Source organism: Eptatretus burgeri, chromosome 14 (genome assembly GCF_056783735.1).
Source record: "Eptatretus burgeri isolate ZD-2024b chromosome 14, Ebu_testis_v1, whole genome shotgun sequence".
NCBI lineage: Eukaryota > Metazoa > Chordata > Myxini > Myxiniformes > Myxinidae > Eptatretus > Eptatretus burgeri.
The window spans coordinates 50,781,452-50,808,804 of record NC_140974.1 but is presented as its reverse complement, the minus strand read 5'-3'; the positions used below and the strand labels follow the sequence as shown (position 1 = coordinate 50,808,804).

Below are 27,353 nucleotides of genomic sequence, written 5' to 3'. Positions count from 1 at the left end.
AGCGCTCTACGTGAAGCCCAAGAACGAGGTATACATACGACATCTTCTCAACACATGCAAGCAAGCAGCCGGGGAGACAATCGATCAGTTCCTGCAAGCTCTGAATCAGCTGGGAAAAGACGGCAGCTTCCGGGCGGTAAGCGCCGAGGAACACCGAAAGGAAGCCACACGGGAGGCATTCATCCAAGGACTCAGATCAGCCCACATACGGCAACGCTTACTAGAGAAAGCGCAACCCACTCTTGACAAGGTAGTCGATCAGGCTCGAGCGATGGATACGGCTCAGCAGCAATCTGAGTCATTTGGGACACCGATGCTGCTCATGAACGCTGCTACGATGGGAACCCAAGGAACCCCACTGGCACAGACACAGCCAGACATAGGGGATGGAGAAACACCCGAGGAGCCGGATACCCAGACCTCGTCAAACTCCTCAGCAACTGCTCCGGTTGGTAAATGCTTCTTTTGTGGGTACAAAAGGCATCCTCGTCAAAAATGTCCCGCCAGAGATGCCACATGCATGAATTGCGACAAGAAAGGGCATTATGCCAGGGTATGTAAATCTACTCTAAGGAGAAATAAACCCACTTCTGCGGCTCTCTACTCGCAAAATAAATTGACTGCAGCCTCCCCGGGGAATCTATCCAAGGCTATCATCAACGTACGAATTAACGGGCATATGGCTGAGGCACTGATTGATACCGGTAGCTCTGAAAGTTTCGTCAACAGCTCGCTAGTGAAGGGCAGGAAATGGGTAATCCACCCGACTGACAATACGGTATGCATGGCCGCCACCTCACTACAATCCCGCGTACGAGGGTACTGCAATGTTGAATTGGACGTAAAAGGGTACACGCATCGGGATGTAAAGGTACTGGTGCTTCGTGATTTGTGCGCAGACGTAATTCTGGGTCATAATGTCCTCAAGCAGCACACGAGCGTCGAAATACCCTTTGGAGGAAGCAAGCCTCGTCTAATTTTAAATGCGTTGACCACCGCGGAAATGACGTCCCCCCAGCTGTTCGCTAACTTGTCGCCGGTCTGCAAACCGATAGCGATCAAATCGCGGCGATATACCACTGCTGACATGAATTTCATCACTTCGGAAACCAAGCGATTACTGGAGGAGGGAATTATAGAACCGAGCGATTCGCCATGGCGCGCACAGGTGTTAGTAACCAGCAGTCAGAACCAAAAGAAACGAATGGTTGTCGATTATTCCCAAACGGTCAATCGCTTCACCCAACTCGACGCCTACCCCCTGCCGCGCATAGATGAGATGGTCGAACGCGTGGCCAATTATAAGGTATTCAGTACCATCGACTTGCGAAGCGCCTATCATCAAATTCCCATCTGAGAGGAAGACAAACCTTACACTGCATTCCAGGCAGGGAGGCGCCTCTACCAGTTCAGAAGGATACCATTCGGTGTCACGAATGGAGTAGCTTGCTTCCAATGGGTTATGGACGACATCATCTCAGATGAAAACCTCAAAGACACTTTTGTTTACGTGGATAATGTCACAGTGTGCGGTAGGGATCAGAGGGAACATGATAGGAATCTGGACAGATTCTTGAGCATTGCTAGAAAATATAATCTGACTCTCAACTACGAGAAATGCGTATTCTCGGCAAGGTCAATTGACCTTCTCGGCTACACAATAGCCGACGGCACAATTAAGCCTGATCCTGAGCGATTGCGCCCGCTCCGTGAGCTTCCACCACCTCAGGACTTGCAGACAATGCGCCGGGTGATCGGGATGTTCGCTTACTATGCGAGATGGATTTCGCAATACTCCGAGAAAATACATCCCCTAGTGCATTGCAAAAACTTTCCACCAGATGCCGCTGTTGTAAGAGCTTTCCACAATCTCAAGGATGATATCAGTAAGTCCGTGGTTTTATCGATCGACAGCTCGGTGCCCTTCGTGGTGGAGACCGACGCTTCAAATCACGCCATAGCTGCTACACTTAATCAGTCTGGGCGGCCGGTCGCGTTCTTCTCGAGAACTCTCTCTAGAAGCGAGCAGAGACACTCAGCGATAGAGAAGGAAGCGTACGCCATCGTTGAAGCGCTGCGGAAATGGAGACATTATTTACTGGGAAACCACTTCACGCTCGTTACGGACCAACGATCCGTGGCATTCATGTTTGATGGGAAAAATAACGGGAAAATTAAGAATGAAAAAATTATGAGATGGCGGATAGACCTAGCTTGCTACAGATACGACATTGTTTACCGGCCCGGGAAAGAAAACCCTGCTGCAGATACCTTCTCCCGGGTCTACAGTTCGGCAACAATCAGTCAGGCTTTGCAAGACCTCCATGTGTCTCTGTGCCACCCAGGGGTAACCAGGATGGCACATTTTCGTACGCAGACAAAATCTTCCCTATTCTGTTGAAGATATTAAACAAATGAATGCTTCATGCCCTGTTTGTGCTGAACTAAAACCCAGATTCTATGGCGCGGCATCTGGCAGACTGATCAAGGCCACTTCCCCCTTCGAGAGACTAAACATCGACTTCAAAGGGCCCCTGCCGACCGAAACAGACAACAGATACATATTCACCGTTGTTGATGAATATTCAAGGTTCCCTTTCGCGTTTCCGTGCTCGGATATGACCTCGGGCACTGTCGTAAAATGTCTCTCTGACCTCTTCGCTATGTTTGGGAGACCTTCGTACATACATTCAGACAGAGGGCCGTGTTTCATGTCGGCCGGGCTAAAACAATTCCTATTAGAGCACGGCATAGCAACTAGTCAAACGACGGGTTACAACCCACAGGGAAACGGGCAGGTGGAACGGTATAATGGAGTTATTTGGAAAGCCGTAACTCTGGCGCTGAAATCGAGAGGACTGGGCCCCGAGCGATGGGAGGTTACCCTTCTCGACGCTCTGAATTCCATACGCTCTTTGCTCTGCACGTCCACAAATGCCACTCCTCACGAACGTATGTTTACTCACCAACGACGTTATGTTGACGGTCAAACGGTGCCCAATTGGCTGACCCATCCCGGAACAGTGTTCATGAAACGCCCGGTACGACAAAGCAAGTATGAACCGCTGGTGGAGGGGGTCGAACTCATTGACACTAATCCAGAGTATGCTCATGTCAGGCTCCCGGATGGCAGGGAGACCACTGTGTCGGTTCGCCATCTGGCTCCCTCAGGTACTCCTCCCGCCGGTACACCACCTTCTGGCACTCCTCCTTCTGACATTTCCCCCCCAGGAACTCCGCCAAGCGACGGGGCTGCCGCGTTCCACCCGAGAGCGATCGAGGAGTCATCCCCGGCACAAGTCGAGGCTCACCAAGAGGATCGGGAGTCTCCCTCAAGTGAAACTGCCGTTTACTCCCGGAGAGGTCGACGAATAAGGCCCCCTCGACGACTCAATCTGTAAAGGGGATTATCGGCATTCTCGCTGCTCATGCTCCTATATGCCCATTATATCATATATCGATGCTCATTTCCATGCTCCTACAACTCAAAATAATCACTGCTTGGCATGTATGCTTCTGTAGATCTATTAGTCCGCGTTGCTTGAAATGTATACTCCTATAGTGCTAAAGCAATCATGGTGTGTAAGATGGGCCCCTAGTTACATTTTAAAGGTGAGGAGAATGTGGTGAATTGAGGTGAATTGAGGGACATGACGCGGGATCACATGTTGTGCGTCTTGCGTATAAGGGGAGGTCTCTGCGGCACGAGTGATTGTCCCCGGGGCATTGCTATTGACATCGGCTGTTCACTTGATGCTCGTTAACTGAAGGTGCTCATTGACTGGTGAGAATGGAGATTATATCGAACTCCGTGCTTACGCGGATTGTCTGCAATGATTAACTGCACATGTATACGTTACTGCTTATGTACTCCTAGCTGAACCTGTATTCCCCGGTGTGCCCACAGAAGCGGCTCCAATCAAATGGAATAAAGCCTAAACTCTGAAGGTTCATCTCTCGCTCTCATTTCAGGAGGGGTATCTCTGCCGGATGGTACCGTCCAAGGAGGGACGAGGAACACGTGCAGCTGCATGACGTCACGGGCAGGTGCAAAGTGCGCGAGTTGCCGCGCTGGTGATGCGCATGGAAAAAAAAAAAAAAAAAAAAAAGGAAAACAAGCCTCACTTTCGGGTGCACAGGATTCCTGGGCAAGGGGTGGAAGACCCCCTTGACCTGGGCACAGGATGGAAACTAGTTAGGGGGAAGGGTTAGCTTAGCTAGACCGACTCCATGGGGCAGGGGTAAGTCCTCATGGAGTCCGTGGAATGGATTAGGTAGAGGGATGGTAGTGAGCTTTAGGTTGGGAAATAAAATGGGATTATTTTGGAGACAGAGACAGACTTTGGATGTGTAGAGGGGACGTAGTTTAGCGACGTAGTGTTAAAAGGAACGTGCTGTAGTTTAAGGGACGACGTGGGAGCACGAGTTAGTTAGGGGATGTAGTTAGAAGGATGGCAGAGTTCAGTGGTGTGTGTGTTGAAGAGTTGTGAGGTGAGTACATGGTGAGTGAGTGAGGCCAGCGGGTCTGTGTGTATGGAGTGAATGGGGAATGCATGGTGCGATGAGTGATTGGGGGGAGGAGTGACTCCCGCCCAAGGGACCCCGGGGTCAGTGTAGAGTGAGTTAGCTGGGTTAGTCAAATTGAAAAATGGAGGGCGTTTTGTTGTTGGTGGGAAAGTAGGCTCGAAACCCATTTGGAGGGGTGCAGGAGCCCTGTTGACGGGCTTGGGAGCGTGGCTGCGAAAGGTGAGTATCGCTGAGTGGGTACCCCGGGCACCAGGCTAGTCGGCCGTGGTAGGCCAATGGCCCATGGGGGGCCGGGATAGCGTAGTGGGCACGGGTGCGCCTGCTTGGTGCGGGGGCCCGGGGCGCCATTAGCCGCGTGGGCAGTGTTGTGGGCACGGGTGACCCTCGGAAAGGGGCCCGGGAGGCCGGCCTGCCACGTGTGCGTTTCAGGGGAGGTGCCATGGGGGGCACTCCCCGGTGTTAGGGAGCTGGTAGGCTCGGAGGCAGTGTAGTGCCCGGGGTGCCATAGCGGGAGATTCGGCAGAGGGTCGTGCCTGCCAAAGGGAGCCACGTGTCCCAGCCAGGAGACCGTGTGAGGGCACGGAGAGAAAATTGGGGGGCGAGGCCCGAAATTGTGAGGACACCAACACAGGCGACGGGAATCTGGGTTGTTAGAACCAATAGTTTAAGCGAGAGGCGCTTGTTGAAAGCCCCGGGGTAGTTTAACGGTTAAATGGATAGGGTAGATTAGGAGATGTACCCCTCCGCACCATCCATCCCCTCGCTGTCGTTGTGGGCCGCTGGACCCACTTTGTGTTATAGATCGCCGAACTCTGGGGAGGCCATTCTGAGGCTTCGTTGGGCCTCGACACAGGACGCTAGCTCTCCCTTATTCCCCTCCGGGAAGGGAACGTAGGGGTTGGGAGTAGGCTAGGTGACAGGATAGGTTAGCCGAACAAGGACGATAAAGGGGGTTAGGGGACGATTTATAGTGGGGAAGTAAAAATAAAAACAACGAAAAAATAAGTTGGGGCTAAATTGGTTTTTCACAAATTAAGGGAGTGGGTATGTACAGTGAAAGGCAAAGGCGATAGGTTGGGAGGGAGACAGGTAGGTAGGTCCGAGCCCGCCTTCCGAGTGGCCAGCACCACCGCACTCCCTCCACCAACTTCCACTGAACGGCAAAGGCTGGCCAGCTTCATCTGCTGGCTGTGTTACTTCAAGGCCTGTGCCGGCCCACTTGATCGGCAGTTGTTGTGTTGCTGCAAGGCCTGTGCCGGCCCGATCATCTGCAGCTGTGGTACTTCAAGGCCTGTGCCGGCCAGTTCATCTGCCGGCTGTGTTTGCCTGCAGCGGCCTTCTTCTGCGGGCTGTGTTTGCCTGCTCACCTTTGCCATGCCATGCCCACTGCCCACGTTCACCAGCCCCGTTCAATTTTTGCTTTGCCCCCCCCCCCCCTTGTTCATTGCCATGTGCGCCAGGATCAGAAAGCAACAGTTTGCAAGCTGCGAGAACTGCCCTGTTGGCAGCTACAACACGGGCCTGCAGTGGCGGCCCGTGCACCGTGTTTGTGTTCACCCATCCATTCGTTGTGCTCATTGCGTGTGCCACTTGAGCTGGCACGGAGACTGCGTTTGTGCAGCCCATGCACCGTTGTGGTTCACTGCGTTCAGTTCAAAAGGGAAGGCCTTGGACTGCGTGTGAGCAGCCAGCCACGTGCCCTGTCACCTGCATTGTTTTGAGCCAGAGACTGCATGTGGGCAGCCTGGCTCCCTGCTAACTGCTTTCTTTTTGCAGAGTTCAATGATCCTGGGCCATGGTTTAGTGTAAAATTTGTAAGTTAAGGTTAAGATGTACTGTAAATATGAGTGCGCCCCCGGCATGTCTGTCTTAGCGCCGGCAATTTTATTTAAGTCGTCCGTGTGAGTGAGTTTGTTTAGGTAGTTACGCAGCCCTCAGGTTATTTATTTTGGGGACACGAATACCATGAATGTCGCACTCAGGGATCCGTAGGTAAAACGTACTCGGGGAAAACTACACATGATGGCACACGAGAATTTGACGACTCGGGACGAGTCTGTAAAAAGGGGAGGGGGTAGTGTTGTGGTTACCAAATTCGCAAACCACCATTCAGGTCCCTTAGGTGAGATATCTCGGTAAGTATATGTGTAGTTAGGCCCAAACCCGTTGTCTAGTGGGAATACATGTCATTTATGCGTGCTGCGACTCTTCAGGATAGCCGTTTTTCTTTTACTATCTTTATTTTGGACCAACCGCCATTGTTACCACCACCAACCACAACATCAACCACCCACCGCGGCGCCGCTTCACGTCACACCTCGCAACCGTCGCATCGCCACCGTTCTTGCGCCGCTTGTGGGTACCGGTGTTGGACTCGTGCAGGGCGCGCGCCGAACAGCGTGTACAAAACCACGGATTTTCCACTTCAAAAACGGATCAAAAACGACACACGCCCACTTTTGTTCCGTCCAATCGGTGAGTGAGGGGCGATTTGGCCCCGCCTCCATGGCGTTGGAGGGCGATCGCTATCTGCAAATTTATGGATCAAAAAGCATTCACGCCCACTTTTTCTCGGGCCAATGGGGAGCGAGGTGAAAGGTCGAAGGCAGGGGGTCAAAGATGAGAGAGCGAAGCCACGGGGCTTAAATAAGCGACCGCGTTCGTCAGTAGAGGGAGTGAAGACTTCGCAGTCGGTGGAGTTGGGAAGAAGAAGCAAGAAGGAGTTGGTCGTCGTCGTGTGCGTTGGAGTCGGAGCGAAGGGGACGGAGCTGTGGAGAGGCGGCGAGGGCAGACGAGGGGGTGCTCGCGTCATGCCGGGAGCTGCACACCAGGGAGGCCGACGGTGCGACCTGGTCGAGGTGGAGACGCTCGTCGCGGGACTCGAGGCAGAGTAGAAACCCTCTATACCCCGAGCATCAGCAACCCCCTCCTGTTTCCCCCCCCCGCGCTGAGATAGTGCGACCAAGGGGGCCCCTTTCCCACCCCCTACCAGACACTGTCCGCGAGGCCCGCGGAGTTGAGGCACCATCGCCGCTCCGCGTCTCATCACCAGACGGGTAGGCCCGACCCGGTCTTGGCCTCAGGCCCGCCTCATCCTTGAGGGTTCTCTTTTCTTTTGTTTTTGGGAATGTGTGTTGTCGGCGCCGTCTGTGAAGTAAAATTGTATAAGTGTTGCCGTGTGCTCGCGTAATCGGTATTAGATCTGCATTGTCGCATTTGCTTTTTGGTGGAATTGCATTGTGTTTCTCTTCTTTTCTATGTGCTTTTGGTGGAATTGAATATGTGATCTTCCCGTGTGCCGCGAATAAATGTGCTTTGTGTTGAACTGTTTCCCGCTTCGCTTCGTCATTTCTTTCATTGAATCCTCATCTTGCTTCACGTAAAGGGTTGGTAGTGGGCTGAATACGCCCGATAATTAATCGAACCGTCGAGGCCGACGATAACACCGCTCGGTTATCCCGATAGTACGGAACGGGTCGCTTAAGTGGCCCGTGTCCGAAGTCGACCTGCGGCGAGGTGCGATCGCCCGGTCTACCCTCCGTGTGGGTACTTAGGTAGGTCGAATTTGGCGAGCAACCCTATCCCACGCGGGGGCTGATTGGCTCGATCGCGGTGAGACCGAAAGGTCCACCCGTGACTGGTTCCCGGCGTTAGTCCGAGAGGGTCACGACTGGATTGTCCGTCCGGTGGGCGACGTGCCGCGATTCGAGTTACGTGGCCGTCAGCACGCCGGCTGGCGCGAATCCGTAACAATATAATCCGAGCCACCTGGGTTTAGTTCATTGGGTGAGAGCTGATGGGCTATTCCCCCCATTCACAGGTGAGAGGTGTGGGTGGTTCTTTATTTATATATTGACTGCTTTGATATTTTCATGTGGTACATGATTGGGAGCCTTGTTGGTATGCATTCCTGTCTACACTATCGCTGATGATTCGCCAATAAATGATGAAACCGGTCCAGTCGCTGAGGGGGTGTGTAGCATTGAGATTCTCACGTGCATACTTTGTGTGAACGTCTTTATAGTTGTTAAGGAACTCTGGGAAGGGATGGAAACAACGTAGCACTTACCTTGTGTAGGTCTTCTTGAGTTGCTTTAGGCCAGAGAAGTGTAGGAGGGGTCAAATGTATATATATATATATATATATATATATATATATATATATATATATATATATATATATATATATATATATATATATATATACATATATATATATATATATATATATATATATATATATATACATATATACGTGTGTATATATATATATTGTTGTGGTTGACGAAATTCGCACACCACCATTCAGGTCCCTTAGGTGAGATATCTCCGTAAGTATATGTGTCGTTAGGCCCAAACCCGTTGTTTAGGGGGAATACATGTCATTCACTCGGGCTGCGACTCTTCAGGATAGCCGTTTTTCTTTTCCTATCTTTATTTTGGACCAGCCGCCATTTCTACCACCACCAACCACGTCTCAACAGTCATCACACAACAACCACCAACCACAACGCCGCTTCACCACAACAGCCACGACCTTTACCGTCACACCTCGCAACCGTCGCATCACCACCATTCTCGCGCCACTTGTGGGCACCGATACTGGACTCGTGCAGGACGCGCACCGAGCAGCGTGTTCAAAAACATCGCAGACTTTCCGAAGAAAAACGGATCAAAAACGACTCACGTCCACTTTTGTTCCGTCCTATCGGAGAGCGTGGGCGATTTGGCCCCGCCTCCAGGGCGTTGGAGTGAGGACGCTATATGCAAATTCATGGATCAAAAAGCATTCACGCCCACTTTTCCTCGGTCCAATGGGGAGCCAGTTAGAGAGGTGAAAGGTCGGAGGCAGAGGGTCAAGGGTGAAAGAGCGAAGCCACGGGGCTTATATAAACGGCTGCGTTCGTCAGTCAGAGTTGTGCGTTGGAACGAGTTGTGCGGAGTTCGGAGTTGTGCGTTGGAACGAGTTGTCGGTGGAGCTGGGAAGAAGAGTCAGAGTTCGGAGGGGAGAGGTTGAGAGTGAAGAGTTGGGACGAGCCAAGAGAGGAGACGGAGAGGGCGAGTAGACGGAGCTGTGGAGAGGGGGCGGCGGCGAAGGCGGACGAGGGGGTGCTCGCGTTGGTGTCGGGAGCTGCGGAGGCGGGAGGCCGACGGCGCGACCGAGGTCGAGGTGGAGACGCTCGTCGCGGGACCCGAGACAGGGTGATATCCTCCTTCCCCCGAGCATCAGCAACCCCCTCCTGTTTCCCCCCGCGCTGAGATAGTGCGACAAAGGGGGCCCCTTTTCCCACCCCCTACCAGACACTGTCCGCGAGGCCCGCGGAGTTGAGGCACCACCGCCACTTCGCGTCTCATCATCAGACGGGTAGGCCCGACCCGGTCTCGGCCCCAGGCCCGCCTCATCCTGGAGGGTGGTCTTTTTTGTGGCTTTGAGTGTGTGTGTTGTCGGCGCCGTCTGTGAAGTAGAATTGTATAAGTGTTGCCGTGTGCTCGGTAGTCGGATAGCTCTGCATTGTGTTTCTCTTTTATATTTGCTTTTTGTGTAATATTGCATTGTCTTCTTCTTTTACATGTGCTTTTGGTGGAATTGTAGATGTGTGCTTTCCGTTCATCGCGAAATAAATGTGCTTCATGTTGAACTGTTTTCCCGCTTCGCTTCGTCTTTTCTTTCATTGAATCTCCATCTTGCTTCACGAAAAGGGTTGGTCGTGGGCTGAAACGCCCGATAATTAATCGAACCGTCGAGGCCGACGAATAACACCGCTCGGTTATCCCGATAGTACGGAACGGGTCGCTTAAAGTGGCCCGTGTCCGAAGTCAACCTGCGGCGAGGTGCGATCGCCCGGTCTACCCTCCGTGTGGGTACTTAGGTAGGTCAAATTTGGCGAGCAACCCTATCCCACGCGGGGGCCGATTGGCACGATCGCGGTGAGACCGAAAGGTCCACCCGTGACTAGTTCCCGGCGTTAGTCCGAGAGGGTCACGACTGGATTGTCCGTCCGGTGGGCGACGTGCCGCGATTCGAGTTACGTGGCCGTCCGCACGCCGGCGGGCGCGAATCCGCAACACTGGTGTCAGGAGTGGGATACAAATTCATCGCCCTCCTCACGGCACTGGTATCGGAGAACGGGAAAACGGGCTCTCCTGTCTCCAGCTAAATTCACGGGAATCGGTCCAGGGGTGAGAGAAGCGACCCCCGATTCCCTCCAAATTACGAGCGAGCTAAATTAACCCTTTAAGAGAAGCAAGATGGCGTCTCAAGGCGAGCGGGAGCCGGGGGTATTAGAAATGGATGTGGAATGTGTAGAATCCATGGTCCAGGATGAAATCCCCGTGCAGGAAATGTTGGTTGTACAGGAAAACGAACTCGCCCAACTGAACCCAGAGCCCGAAATAGGTGTGGCAGCGGCCGCGGTGTATGACACCTCCCCTCCCCCTCTCCACCAAAACCCCCCGATCCTTGCCGAAACGGCTCACCCAAGCGCACCCGACATGGCCCAGCTATGCGCCATGCTGGCGGCAATGACAGCGAGAATGGATGCGAATACAAAAAAAATGGATGCGAATACACAACAAATAAACGAAAAGATGGATGCGAATGCACAAAAGATGGATACAAACACAAATGAAATGAAAAACGAAATGAAAGGAATGAACAAGCAAATGAGGGAAGAAACTAAAAAGCTCCGGGGTGAGACGCAGAACATGGGCCGATGCCTGCAGGCGGGCATGAAGGCCGTTTGCAGGGAGCTTAAAATGGCGACTCCACGTGTCGGAGCGAACGAGCTGGGAGGGGGTGCAACGGTGACAAAATGGGAAAAAATAAATGGGGAGACCAAAACGTGCGAGACGAGACACGAGGTGACGACAAAGGAAATAAAAATAGTAGAGACAAGGGAGGTAAAGGGTGAAGAGGAAACTGAGTTGGCAGAGACACGGGAGATGGGAACGATAGAGGGAAGACTGCACGATGAAGACGGGGTAAGTGACGCACACACACACACGGAGGTAGTGGAGGACGATGAGGTTGAGCTCGCGGAGCGTGCAGGGACCCGGTGCGAGCAGCTGGATGGCCTCCTCCAGGAACGAGGGGAGGGAGTATGCCCCCTTGAGGCGAGTCACGACCAGGTGAGTTCGGTCGTGCTTTGCGAGGTTGAGGGGAGGAGTGCTGCGAACGGGTGCACGAAGAGCTTGGAGGGTATAGAGGCCCCGGAGACCCTTGTGGGGACACGAATCCCCAGTGTGGTTGTCCCTGTGTGTGTGGTGCAAGGTGTGAGTGCGTCCCCGTGTGTGGAAGCGACCCCGTGTGTGAGTGGTGTGGTGGCGATTGTGCCGGAGTACGTGCTTCCCAGCACGCCGAGTGTGGAAGGGGCACCGCAAGTGGAGGAGGCCGTGTGTGTGGATGAAACGGCCAGTGTGGAAGGGGCACCGCAAGTGGAGGAGGCCGTGTGTGTGGATGAAACGGCCAGGGTGGATGAGACACCGCGGTTGAGTGCCCCCGCGTGTGGGAGTGAGGCACGGTGTGTGGATGAGGCACCGCGGTTGAGTGCCCCCGCGTGTGAGTGAGGCACGGAGTATGAATGGAGCACCACGTGTGAGTGGTATGGTTTATGCAAGGTAGACCGTGTGTGTGAGAGAGCGGTATGTAAGGGAGATGTCGGTGGGCATGTGTGAACATGCAGCCGCGTCTGCTGGTGTGAGTTTAATGGTGTGGAGTGTGAGCGTCGTGACACGCGGGAGTGCGTGTGTCGAATGGCGACGACGGCGACATGTGAGGAAAGAAAGCCGGGTAGCGGCTGTAGTTGTTTCGGGGACCGTGCCGGGTTCACCCAGCAGTGAGCACGAGGTCCGTGCTGTGCAACGCACGAGACCCCCACGTGCGCGCTTGCGAGAGTGAAGTCCCGGTCCGGAAACGCCAGCGGTGGATTTGCCGATCCCGCGGACGGACAAAGTTTGGGCAGGATTACGGATTTGGACCGGACGGGTTCTCCACGCGATCGTGTGTGTTAAGCTCCAACGGGCAAAGCACATGTGTTCGCGTGGGGAACCCCTCGAGACGTGGGGCTTGTTTTTTTTTTATGCGCACGGTGACGTCATGGCTGCACGCGGGGTTGGAATCCGGCAGGAGGGGTATCCCTGCCGGATGGTACCGTCCAAGGAGGGACGAGGTACACGTGCAGCTGCATGACGTCACGGGCAGGTGTAAAGTGCGCGAGCGCGAGTTGCCGCGCTGGTGCTGCGCATGGAAGAAAAAAAAAAAAAGCAAGCCTCACTTTCGGGTGCACAGGATTCCTGGGCAAGGGGTGGAAGACCCCCTTGACCTGGGCACAGGATGGAAACTAGTTAGGGGGAAGGGTTAGCTTAGTCAGACCGACTTCATGGGGCAGGGGTAAGTCCTCATGGAGTCCGTGGAATGGATTAGTAAGAGGGATTGTAGCCAGATTTAGGTTGGGAAATAAAATGATTTATTTGGAGACAGTGACAGACTTGTAGATGTGTAGTGGGGACGTAGCTTAGCTACGTAAGTTAAAAGGAACGTGCTATAGTTTAAGGGACGACGTGGGAGCACGAGTTAGTTAGGGGATGTAGTTAGGAGGATGGCAGAGTTCAGCGGTGTGTGTGTTGAAGAGTTGGTGAGTTGTGAGGTGAGTACTTGTTGAGTGAGTGAGGCCAGCGGGTCTGTGTGAGTGGAGCGAATGGGGAATGCATGGTGCGATGAGTGATTGGGGGGAGGAGTGACTCCCGCCCAAGGGACCCCCGGGGTCAGTGTAGAGTGAGTTAGGGGGTTAGTTAAATTGAAAAATGGAAGTCGTTTTGTTGTTGGTGGGGAAGTAGGCTCGAAACCCGTTTGGAGGGGTGCAGGAGCCCTGTTGACGGGCTGGGAGCGTGGCTGCGAAAAGTGAGTATCGCTGAGTGGGTACCCCGGGCACCAGGCTAGTCGGCCGTGGTAGGCCAAGGGCCCATGGGGGACCGGGATAGCGTAGTGGGCACGGGTGCGCCTGCTTGGTGCGGGGGCCCGAGGCGCCATTAGCCGCGTGGGCAGTGTTGTGGGCACGGGTGACCCTCGGAAAGGGGCCCGGGGATCCAGCCTGCCACGTGTGCGTTTCAGGGGAGGTGCCATGGGGGGCACTCCCCGGTGTTAGGGAGCTGGTAGGCTCGGAGGCAGTGTAGTGCCCGGGGGTGCCATAGCGGGAGATTCGGCAGAGGGTCGTGCCTGCCAAAGGGGGCCACGTGTCCCAGCCATGAGACCGTGTGAGGGCACGGAGAGAAAATTGGGGGGCGAGGCCCGAAATTGTGAGGACACCAACACAGGCGACGGGAATCTGGGTTGTTAGAACCAATAGTTTAAGCGAGAGGCGCTTGTTGAAAGCCCCGGGGTAGTTTAAGAGTTAAATGGTTAGGGTAGATTAGGAAGTGTACCCCTCCGCACCATCCATCCCCTCGCTCTCGTTGTGGGCCGCTGGACCCACTTTGTGTTATAGATCGCCGAACTCTGGGGAGGCCATTCTGAGGCTTCGTTGGGCCTCGACACAGGACGTTCGCTCTCCCTTATTCCCCTCCGGGAAGGGAACGTAGGGGTTGGGAGTAGGCTAGGTGACAGGATAGGTCAGCCGAACAAAGACGATAAAGGGGGTTAGGGGACGATTTATAGTGGGGAAGTAAAAATAAAAAAATAAGTTGGGGCTAAATTGGGGTTTGACAAATTAAGGGAGTGGGTATGTACAGTGACAGGCAAAGGCGATAGGTGGGAGGGAGACAGGTAGGTAGGTAGGTCCGAGCCCGCCTTCCAAGTGGCCAGCACCACCGCACTCCCTCCACCAACCTCCACTGAACGGCAAAGGCTGGCCAACTTCATCGGCTGGCCGTGTTTTGCTTCAAGGCAGAGGCCGGCCAACTTCATCGGCAGCTGTTGTTTTGCTGCAAGGCCTGTGCCATCGGCTGGCCGTGTTTTGCTTCAAGGCCTGTGCCGGCCAGTTCATCTGCCGGCTGTGTTTGCCTGCAGCGGCCTTCTTCTGCGGGCTGTGTTTGCCTGCTGCCTTTGCCATGCCATACCTACTGCCCCTGTTCACCAGCCCCGTTCAATGTTGCTCTGCCCCCCCCCCCCCTGTTCATTGCCATGTGCGCCAGGATCAAGGCAACAGTTTGCAAGCTGCGAGAACTGCCCTGTTGGCAGCTACAACACGGGCCTGCAGTGGCGGCCCGTGCACCATGTTTGTGTCCATCCATCCATCCGTTGTGTTCATTGCGTGTGCCACTTGAGCTGGCACGGAGACTACGTTTGTGCAGCCCATGCACCGTTGTGGTTCACTGCGTTCAGTTCAAAAGGGAAGGCCTTGGACTGCGTGTGAGCAGCCGGCCACGTTCCCTGTCACCTGCATTGATTGAGCCAGAGACTGCATGCGGGCAGCCTGGCTCCCTGCTAACTGCTTTCTTTTTGCAGAGTTCAGTGATCCTGGGCCATGGTTTAGTGTAAAATTTGTAAGTTAAGGTTAAGATGTACTGTAAATATGAGTGCGCCCCCGGCATGTCTGTCTTAGCGCCGGCAATTTTATTTAAGTCGTCCGTGTGAGTGAGTTTGTTTAGTTCGTTACTCAGCCCTCAGGTTATTTATTTTGGGGACACGAATACCATGAATGTCGCACTCAGGGATCCGTAGGTAAAACGTACTAGGGGAAAACTACACATGATGGCACACGAAAATTTGACGACTCGGGACGAGTCTGTAAAAAGGGGAGGGGGTAGTGTTGTGGTTGACGAAATTCGCACACCACCATTCAGGTCCCTTAGGTGAGATATCTCCGTTAGTATATGTGTAGTTAGGTCCAAACCCGTTGTTTAGGGGGAATACATGTCATTCACTCGGGCTGCGACTCTTCAGGATAGCCGTTTTTCTTTTCCTATCTTTATTTTGGACCAGCCGCCATTTCTACTACCACCAACCACGTCTCAACAGTCATCACACAACAACCACCAACCACAACGCCGCTTCACCACAACAGCCACGACCTTTACCGTCACACCTCGCAACCGTCGCATCACCACCATTCTCGCGCCACTTGTGGGCACCGATACTGGACTCGTGCAGGACGCGCACCGAGCAGCGTGTTCAAAAACATCACAGACTTTCCGAAGAAAAACGGATCAAAAACGACTCACGCCCACTTTTGTTCCGTCCTATCGGAGAGCGTGGGCGATTTGGCCCCGCCTCCAGGGCGTTCGAGTGAGGACGCTATATGCAAATTCATGGATCAAAAAGCATTCACGCCCACTTTTCCTCGGTCCAATGGGGAGCCAGTTAGAGAGGTGAGGGCGAGTTAGAGAGGTGAGGGCGAGGAGTTAGAGGGCGAGGAGACGGAGCTGTGGAGAGGGGGCGGCGGCGAAGGCGGACGAGGGGGGTGCTCGCATCGGTGTCGGGAGCTGCGGAGGCGGGAGGCCGACGGCGCGACCGAGGTCGAGGTGGAGACGCTCGTCGCGGGACCCGAGACAGGGTGATATCCTCCTTCCCCCGAGCATCAGCAACCCCCTCCTGTTTCCCCCCGCGCTGAGATAGTGCGACAAAGGGGGCCCCTTTTCCCACCCCCTACCAGACACTGTCCGCGAGGCCCGCGGAGTTGAGGCACCACCGCCACTTCGCGTCTCATCATCAGACGGGTAGGCCCGACCCGGTCTCGGCCCCAGGCCCGCCTCATCCTGGAGGGTGGTCTTTTTCTTTGCTTTGAGTGTGTGTGTTGTCGGCGCCGTCTGTGAATTAGAATTGTATAAGTGTTGCCGTGTGCTCGGTAGTCGGATAGCTCTGCATTGTGTTTCTCTTTTATATTTGCTTTTTGTGTAATATTGCATTGTCTTCTTCTTTTACATGTGCTTTTGGTGGAATTGTATATGTGTGCTTTCCGTTCATCGCGAAATAAATGTGCTTCATGTTGAACTGTTTTCCCGCTTCGCTTCGTCTTTTCTTTCATTGAATCTCCATCTTGCTTCACGTAAAGGGTTGGTCGTGGGCTGAAACGCCCGATAATTAATCGAACCGTCGAGGCCGACGAATAACACCGCTCGGTTATCCCGATAGTGCGGAACGGGTCGCTTAAAGTGGCCCGTGTCCGAAGTCGACCTGCGGCGAGGTGCGATCGCCTGGTCTACCCTCCGTGTGGGTACTTAGGTAGGTCGAATTTGGCGAGCAACCCTATCCCACGCGGGGGCCGATTGGCTCGATCGCGGTGAGACCAAAAGGTCCACCCGTGACTGGTTCCCGGCGTTAGTCCGAGAGGGTCACGACTGGATTGTCCGTCCGGTGGGCGACGTGCCGCGATTCGAGTTACGTGGCCGTCCGCACGCCGGCGGGCGCGAATCCGCAACAATATATATATATATATACGTGTGTATGTATATATATATCTATATATATATATATATATATATATATATATATATATATATATATATATATACGTGTATATATATATATATATATGTATATATATATATATATATATATATATATATATATATATATATATATATATATATATATATATATATATATATATATATATATATATATATACACGTGTATATATATATATATATATATATATATATATATATATATATATATATATATATATATACGTGTATATATATATATATATATATATATATATACGTGTATATATATATATATATATATATATATATATATATATATATATGTATATATATATATATATATATATATATATATATATATATATGTATATATATGTATGTATATATATATGTATGTATATATATGTATATATATGTATATATATATATATATATGTATATATGTATGTATATATATATATATATATATATATATATATATATATATATATATATATATATATATATATATATATATGTGTATATGTGTATATATGTATATGTATATATATATATATATATATATATATATATATATATATATATATATATATATATATATATATATATATATATATATATATATATTGAACAAAAATATAAACGCACCAAGCGATTGTTACTATTTTACCTCGAACTCATTAATACTAAATCTTCGCAACAATTTGGTTTTTGAATCCATGACAATTGAGCATTAAATTTCAAAGAGTTCCTTGAGAATTCTGGCGACAGTCTTTGCGCTACAACAGCCGACACAACCGAGGTGTCACTGTCAGAGTTCACACAGTCAGTAGCGGGTGTGTCCACCGTTGGCGTCACGCAGAGCGAGCGGTGCATCTCCGGCGCATGGACATCACCAGATTATCGATGGTGGCCTGAGGGATGTTTTCCCAATCCTCCTGGAGAGCCACACGGAGCTGGCGGACGTTCTCTGGGACTGCGTAACGTTGTCGTACGCGTCGATCAAGAACGTCCCAAAGGTGTTCGAAGGACGACATGTCGGGAGAATATGGAGGCCAGTCGAGGACATCAATGTCCTCCTCACCGAGGAAGTCCATGCAGATCCTGGCAACATGGGGGCGAGCATTGTCGTGCTGAAACGTCACATGGTGAAGGCGCACAAACGGCACGACGATGGGTCTGAGTATCTCGTCCCTGTACCGCTGCCCGTTCAAGTTGCCTTCAATGAAATGAAGCCGAGTGCGCTCTCCATGGCATATGCCTGCCCACACCATAACACTGGCACCACCGTGTGACACCCGACGAAGGACATTGGCGTCAGTGTAGCGCTCCCCAGCCGGACGCCAGACGCGGAGTCCGCCATCAGCCCGATACAGCTGGAACCGCGACTCATCGGTGAACAGCACTCTCCTCCATCGTGCGAGGGTCCAGCGCAAGTGAACATTGGCCCAGTTCAGTCGGGTCTGACGCCGGACTGCAGTGAGGTCGAGTCCCCGGTGTGGTCGGCGGGCTCGGAGGTTGGCCTCCCTCAAGCGGTTACGCATCGTCTGGGCTGAAATGCGCCTGTTATGCAGCCCGACAGTCTCATCGGCAGTCCTCGTGGCCGGTCGGAGTCGATCCCGGAGATGTTTTAGCCTCATGTGACGATCCTGACGGGCGGTGGTCACACGTGGTCGCCGGGCATGTGGGCGGTTCACGGTGCTTCCAGTCTCTCTGAGGCGCGTTCTCAGGCGGCTAATGGTGGAGTGGTGGACATTGAAGTGTGCTGCAACAGCCCGTACTGACGTCCCAGCATTCAGCATGCCAATGGCGCGCTCCCTCAAGATTTGTGACATCTGTGGCATGTTGACATTTGGCACCAATCCACATTTTGGGGAGGCCTTTTATAGGGCAAGCTATAGGGAGTGTTTGTGTCCTGGTCATGCTCACTGACCATCACTCTGTCAAGCCCCATGGTGCTCATGGGAAGGATTACTCAACGTGTGAGTCCACACACTCAGAGTGGTCAATTTCAATGGGAACATCTGTCTTGAGCAAAACAAAGGAACCATTGCTCAAACATATCATCGGTTTGACCATTTTCCCATAATGGCAATCTTGACTTAGATATTTAGGTTGGTGCGTTTATATTTTTGTTCAGTGTATGTATATATATATATATATGTATATATATATATATATATATATATATATATATATATATATATATATATATATATATATATATATATACATATATATATGCAGTGTATAGATAAGCCTGGTGTTGGCTTAGTGGTTAGGGTGGCGGCTTGGGATCCCAGTGTCCTGAGTTCAAGCCCCGTTGGCTGCTGAATTAACACCAGGGGGTTGACTTAGCCTGTCATCCTTCCGAGGTCGGCGAAATGAGTGCCAGTGTACTGGTCCCGGTGTATGCCCCGGTTAGAATAGGTGTACCATATCCCTGTGTGTCGTAAGAGGCGACCAGGGTTCGCGTCAGGAAGGACATCCGGCCATAAAGAAAACATTGCCTCAAGAAAAAGCCAAACCCCTGCACAGCAGGGAAAAATGGCTGTATAAACGGTCATATCTGCAGTGTATATATATATATATATATATATATATATATATATATATATATATATATATATATATATATATATATATATATATTTCTTCTTCTTTCGGCTGCTCCCTTTAGGGGTCGCCACAGCGGATCATCCGTATGATCCGCAGAGTGATTTGGCACATGTTTTATGCCGGATGCCCTTCCTGATGCAACCCTGGTCACCTCTTACGACACAGGGATATGGTACACCTATTTTAACCGGGGTATACATCAGTCCAGTACACTGATACTCATTTCGCCGACCTCGGAGGGATGACAGGCTGAGTCAACCCCCTGGTGTATTAATTCAGTGGCCCAACGGGTCTTGAACTCAGGACCTTTTGGATCCCAAGCCGCTGCCCTAACCACTGCGCCAACACCAGGCTCATATATATATATATATATATATATATATATATATATATATATATATATATATATATATATATATATATATATATATATATATATATATATATATATATATATATATATATATATATCTATCTATCTTCTTCTTCCTTCAGCTGCTCCCGTTAGGGGTCGCCACAGCGGATCATCTGTATGATCCGCATAGTGATTTGGCACATGTTTTACGCCGGATGCCCTTCCTGACGCAACCCTGGTCGCCTCTTACGACACAGGGATATGGTACACCTATTTTAACCGGGGTATACACCGGCCCAGTACACTGGTACTCACTTCACCGACCTCGGAAGGATGACAGGCTGAGTCAACCCCCTGGTGTATTAATTCAGTGGCCGAACGGGGCTTGAACTCAGGACCTTTTGGATCCCAAGCCGCTGCCCTAACCACTGCGCCAACACCAGGCTTCATATATATATATATATATATATATATATATATATATATATATATATATATATATATATGTACATACATACACACATACATACATACATACATACATACATATTAGTAATGAATTGGCTGGTTGCTCACTTGTCGTTGACAGGTTAGCCCAAGTTCGAAACTCAACACTGCTATAAACTGTCACCTTGGTGTTGGGTGATTGTATCTCTGTGTGCGCCATCGATCGGATGTTGAGAACATGTCTGCCAGCACTCTTTGTTCGTGGATGTTAACATCCACGGTATATTTTCATGAATAGTGGGAAAGTTTTCGCCACCCTGGTCAACTTACAAATTCCTGCCGTTATCAGTCGAACTTCAGATCAGGCCAGTCAGTGCATGAAAGACTTCCAAGGCCAAAAATGTTCCCCTGGCCAATTCCATAAGAAGTTAGGAATAATTCTGGTCGTTAAAGTAGAAGATGTAATTTGAATCCCAGCATAAGAAATTCATGATTGAATCCCATCAGATATATGCATTTGCTCGATACTATACATACTAAATGGTGTATTTCTGTTTTTGTCGGCTCTTGTACTAACTTTATGTCAACAATAAGACTTGATATATAACATCTATTCGTATCTCAACTAATATAGATACCCAAGAGTATCTCAACCGAGTCCTGGAAAGAACGAGTTCAAATCGGTTTTCCTGTCTTCATGAGCACTTACCAATCTGCAGCGTTACTTCACAGATGTGAATATGTGTTTTATTGTAAAGCTTCCCGATGTAACATCTTGCATCTGATGGTTTCACCTCATATAACGCCACAGAACAATCTCCTCTGTTGAAGTCTCCAATATAATCCCCAATTCTCTCAGATACATTGTCATCCTCCTGTGATGGAATTTTCATATTGTTAAGAAGATGCAAAAGCAGAAGAGCATCAAGGAAAAGTAAAACGAGACATCAAGAGTAATGACGTGTTGAGCATCCAAAGCAGTATTCAGGTATTGGAGTACTGGGTTCTTTACTGTCGTTGAAGTTTGATTAGAGTACACTCACAGTTGTATTGTCTTCAATCGATTTGATTGTCCACTCTGCTTTGGTCAATTCCTGGGGTTTTCCAGGCCATATGCATGGCAAAATAACACTATTTCCTTCAACCACTGCAATTATTTTCTGTAGCTGGGGCAACTTTGTATCTGCCAACATCATCACACAGAAATGTTCACACATTGCCATCATGTGATAATTCAAATATGTCAATAATACAAACACCATTGTGTTCATCCTCAAGGTAAACTTTGGTTGGCACGTTTGGTCTTCCCATCTGAACACTTAGCTTATGATGCTGATAGACCAGGTAATACAGATCGTCTCTTAAAAGGTTTTTAAACACAGCACATGTGCTGGTAAAGCTCAATTGTGGGTTTTTTTTGGAGAGGGAGGAGACAAAATGGAGACTATTACTATTTTCATTATAGTAATTGCTGAGGCTGTTGTTGGCTTAACAGTTTAGGTGGCTGGCTTAAGATCTTACGGTCTTGAGTTTGAGCCTCTGTCATGCTGATAAATAACACCAGGTGGGTTAACTCAGCCTGTCATCCTTCTGAGATCAGAAAAACGAATACCAGCTTCCTGGAAACAGGGGCAGTACAGCAGCAACACAGCTGTGCTTCCACTAAAGGCCCGGTCACACCTTGACGTTTTAGCCAGCGATGGCAACGTATTAAAATGTATGTAAAACGCTGGCTTACGTTGAACTTTTGATGTTTTTTTTTAAAGATTCGGACGTATTCATAGCGACTTGGTCTTATGTATAACGCATTGGTAATGGACACAGAACATTTCGTTGTGTTATAGATAACTTATACCAACGAATGCTGAACCTGTTGTTGGCCTACACAACCGATGCCCAACGATAGTCTAACTTAGGCATAGCGCGTTGCACGCATTGCCGACGATGTCGTGACGTAGCCTATTAAAAGGCTGACGTACAACGATTCGAATCATAACTGCCGTAGAAATGGAAGTGTCAACATCGCGGTCACACCTTGGCGATCTTGCCAATGTATGCCGACCTAAGAAAAATGTGTCTAAAACGTTGGGGCACGTCAAATACGGTATCAGTAAATTTGGTATACGTGAGTAGAACGCTAAAGTACGCTATCATACGTCGTAGTAAGTAGAGTACGTCAAGAAATTTTAAACATGTTCAAAATTTTACGACGTACTCGGCGTATGACACACCTTCCGCATGCGATGGGGATAAGTTGTACACACGATATGTGGACGCTTACACACGTCCACAAAGGCTACTTATAAGCTACTCATAAGTCGAAACACGTCGCGGTAATGTCTTTTTTACGCGAAACTTATTTCTAACTTATGTTTGACGTGCTTTGAACCAATTCTTTACGTAGTCCCAACACACATCGACGTATGTAGACGTATTCCAATGACGTCTTCCGGTTGACAAAAAAAAAATATATTAACGTGTTTCTGCTTACAACTGCCATATAAAGACGTGTTCCCAGCGGTTTTGGGAATTGGTATATAAAAATGCTGCTCATAAAAGGGGAACCCAACAGTGTTTTCGAGTCCTTTTTGAGTCGATGTCCATGTCAGCAGTAACAGTATCAATATCAGTATCAGTATTAGTATTAGTATTAGTTTTAGTAGTAGTTTGTTCATGTTGGCAGTAGTAGGTGAGTGTGAGGGGGAGGGTGTGGGTTATGATGGATCGTCCTTGCGTTTAACGATTGAACGATTTAAATGATAAACTCAACGATTTAAATGGCTACATCTCCACAATTGAAAGTAGACGCTTGCGCTCAACAATTGGATTTTTTTTACACTCGACGACTTTTAAACGGTACCACTCAGCTGGTTTCATTGTTTACAATGAACGATTTAAATTGCTGTCACTCGCCTTTGTTTTTTGACGCTGGCGCTCGGAAATTTTAATAGTTTCTATTGAACGTGCTAAATCGCTCAAACCCCACTTTTGAAAGTAGACGCTTGCGCTCAACAATTGGATTTTTTTACACTCAACGACTTTTAAACGGTACCACTCAACTATTTTCATTGTTTACAATGAACGATTTAAATTGCTGTCACTCGCCTTTGTTTTTTGACGCTGGGGTTTGGAAATTTGAAGCATTTCTTCTGAACGTGTTAAAACGCTCAAACTCGACTATTTTAAATAGACGCTGCCGATGGACAATTGCAATCAGCCAAGCTGGACATCGAAGTGTGAACATCCTCGTCATGCCGAAGAAAAGTTTGAAGAATGCTGCAAATAAGTGTCCTGGCCATGGCCGTGGACGCTGACGCAAGGACGATCCATTATACCGACATCTTTCAGCCTATGAGTAACTTAAAAGTAACGTCTGTCGATGTGTGGCAACGATCGCGAAACGTGCCAACAACACGTTAATCATAGGTTAGAAATAAGTTTCGGGTACGCTAAACATTACCTCGGCGTGTCTCAACTTATGATTAACTTACAAGTAGCATGTGTTGACATCTGTCAACGATCGCAGACGTGCATACAACTTGTGGCCAGGGTAGCGGAACATGTGAGTCATACGCCGGCATACGTCGTGAAATTTCAAGCATGAAAAAAATTGAGGACAACCAAAAAGTACAACGCTTAAAGCCAACGTACAACGACGTATGGCAGTGTTTTTCAGCGTGCTCTCAATGTTATCAAAACTTACCCATAACGTATTCAACGTGTTCCAGCGTTTTAGAAAAAAAATTCAAAAATCGGCATGCGTTGGCTAAAACGTCAAGGTGTGACCAGGCCTTAATGATGGAACCATCAGCAACAGGCTGCATTCAAAGTAATGATAATATTAATAATAATAACAGTACTTGATATCTCGTGACTGATGATTGCATCAGATAATACATAGATGAAGCAGAAACCACAAAAAAGGGGGAATTCTTGGAAGGTGTTCACTATATTCCCTCTTGTTTAAACTTATTTTTACCCCACAACAATTAACAATCAACTTCTTAAAGGTATGACTTGTGTCTTTAATTTTAAAAAGATTATAAAAAACTCTGCATCGATGATTAAAAAAAACCAAATTGTTCTTTTAAATTCTACTCCAACAAGTTCCTCAATCCAACCCATTACCATTTTGTACTTTGCTCCTCGTAATCAACCGTAATCCTGCAACCCTTTCGGAATGTGAGATCCAAGTAACTCGGAAAATTCATATTCTGTCTTATATATTCCTTGCCAATTACATTGGCATTATCTTTTGACAATAATTACCATCACGTTTTACCCTTCCCTTCTACAGACAAATTAGAGATGTCAGAGAACACCTTTTATCCCTGCAGTCATGTGATAAAAAGGACTTGGGAAAGGTATTTTCAAACCTTGCTTTGTGTTTCCGAGAGCGATATATATTTCCTACGAACTGCCATTTTGTCTGAATCTAGATATTCCCCAATGCTGAGAGCGTGAGCGGCAAATTTGATTGGTCAACATGATGTAAAATGGCATATTTTATCTTAAGTCCTGCTAAACTGGAGGTTTTTGGAAGTGCCAACCATGCTATTTGTGTTCTACAGTGTTGAAGTATATAATTCAATTGAAATAAAATAAAAGTTTTAAAGGCTGTGGGTGGGAAAAAAACTTTTCTGGAAGTTTACCGCCATTGATGCACCGTCTTTTACACCACCCTATTTAACATACTAAATGAATTATTCGTGCCTGTTGTTTGTGTCCTTTATGACGTCCTTAAAAACGGTAACATTCCTGTTTGGAATGATTTTCATTTTTGCTGGATTGTCAGACAGGCAGAGTAAAACAATTATATTACTCCTAAAGCAATGACCTTGAATTGGAACACGAACCTGCAATTTTGCAGTACCTTGGCTATGAGTTTGGCAAATTGTACAGTCTCATCTCATGTGCACAGATTCATGTTAAACCACAAGTTTGTGTTCCGATTATTGTTCCAATTCGTGTTCTACAATGTTCAAAACATTAAATTAAATTGAAATTAAGTAGTTCCTCAATCATTAACTGATATCTGTAGACAGACAGAGTGAACCAATTTCTTAACCCCGCTTTGCACTTAGCGTGCAAAGTAATGAGACTTTAGTATGTTATACATGCAGTCAGACTTAGTACTTCATTTACTTTATCAATCATGCAAGCCAAGTCAGGTGACAAAATTAGTTAAATCAAAATCTAAACAGTTTTTGTGTGCACTTACAAAAGTTCAGGTTCACTTCACAAAAGTAATTTTGTCTTTTACTGAGGATCCGTCCGACATAGCGCCCAATGTCGGTTTGTTGTACTGCGGACAGCAACATGGCACCGTCTCCAAGGTTGAGATTTCCATGAAAGATACCCCGTTGTTTATAAACATTCCTTCGTTTTGTTTGGTAGAGAACCTGAAAAGATGAAGAACAAACGATGTTGATGCAAAACAGAACAGCGAAAACATTTTAATTCCACACTTTCTGAGCCCAAGGGTATCTCAACTGAGTCCTGGCAAGAACGAGGGTTTATTTATTATGTACTTTAAATACAGGTATCAAGGTTCTGGAAGGGTGGAAGACCACAACCAGCACTACCACGACTACGTTAACAGCTTCAATTATCCCTACCTTATTGTGTGACCAGGGATGTCCCCCCCCCCAAAAAAAAATTCATGAACCAGCTCGCCAAGCCTGCCATTCAACTGAAGGTTGCAGGACTTTACAATTCATTCCTGGTGCCGGCGATAATTCCTATGGTCTCCGTGAAAGACAATGAGGGGTAGCTTCAATATTCACCAACTCATGTTGGCACACTAAAAATGGGTTGGGGTGAGGGTTGGGACTGGGTGAGGGATAGACCATGGAGAGGACAGAGGGTGCAACACTAGGAAGTAGATGGTAGAAGGCAGAGGCTATCAACCTGTCTGACATGCAGAGAAGGGCCAAGAAATTCAGTTTCGTTATGGTAGATTCCAACAACTCAGAGGGCCTTGGACTCTTTGACATCAACATGTGAAATATGTGAGGTAGAAGTGCCAGGTCATGGAAGAGCAGAGAATCCACCATCACACTGTGAAGAAAGGCCTTGAATGTTGATCGAAGTTCAGATTTGCCAAGGAAAGACTTTGTACAATGGAGGATGCGCAGTCAGCGGCTGGTTTTGGAAGGCAACTCTGATATGTGGTTTCCCCGAGAGAGATCATGGAAAATGGTGAAGCCCAAATGTTTGGGAGATTGAACTTTTCTCGGAGAAGCTGTTCAAGGAAGTAAGTGAGAGAGTTCACCTGATGGTCTTATTAGACAGACAGAATGAGAGTATTAGATTTGTCAGAGTTGAAATACATATTCCAAATGTTTGACTACCTCCTTATTCTTTCAGGATGACACCTGCCCATCTGAAGAAAGAGGGATGCCATTGCAGTGAGTAGAGTTGTCAGTAAAAACATAAGGAAGGTTTTCAAGATGATCAGAAAGGTCGTTGGTGAAGGTAAGAAACAGGACTTTGCCCAAAGCACTACCTTGGGACACTCCAGCCTTGACAATGAAAGGAGATGAAAGGATCTCATTAAAGAGAAATGTGCTGACTATGAGAATAGAGGAAGTCACCAAGCCATGAGAGGATGTGGCCGTGGATTCCGGAGAATGATAACTTGGAAACCGAGATGGGACGACAGCTTAATGGAAGACTCCATGTTCCCACGCAATAGCGTTGGCTTTTCAGTCGGAAAAGAAAAGTACATTGTGGCAATTAATCTTCACCACATGAATCACTGTACTGGGGGAGGGATGTTGTGTAGGATATGCGAATACGTCTGTGGGCTTCAACCCACCATCAAAAAAACGTTTTTTTTACCTGTTTGAAATAGCATACTCATTAATTACTCCTTGTAAACATTCATGTCTTCACACCTATCAAATGTATTAACATATTCCACACAAATATCTATGTTTTGCCATGCAGCAGATACTTATCTTGATGCTGATGGTGTGAACAATGAGAACTATGTGAAAACTTCATACTAATTATGGAA

General features: G+C 48.6%; 1 protein-coding gene across 1 annotated transcript in view; it reads right to left on the bottom strand.

Annotated features, from left to right (window-relative positions):
* LOC147013169 (uncharacterized) overlaps nucleotides 1–27,353 on the bottom strand; it is a 139,089-nt gene that overhangs the window by 35,144 nt on the left and 76,592 nt on the right. The window contains 2 exon segments of the mRNA XM_085854806.1: nucleotides 21,042–21,207; nucleotides 21,376–21,515. Coding sequence (XP_085710932.1) covers nucleotides 21,042–21,207; nucleotides 21,376–21,515 — 306 coding nt within the window.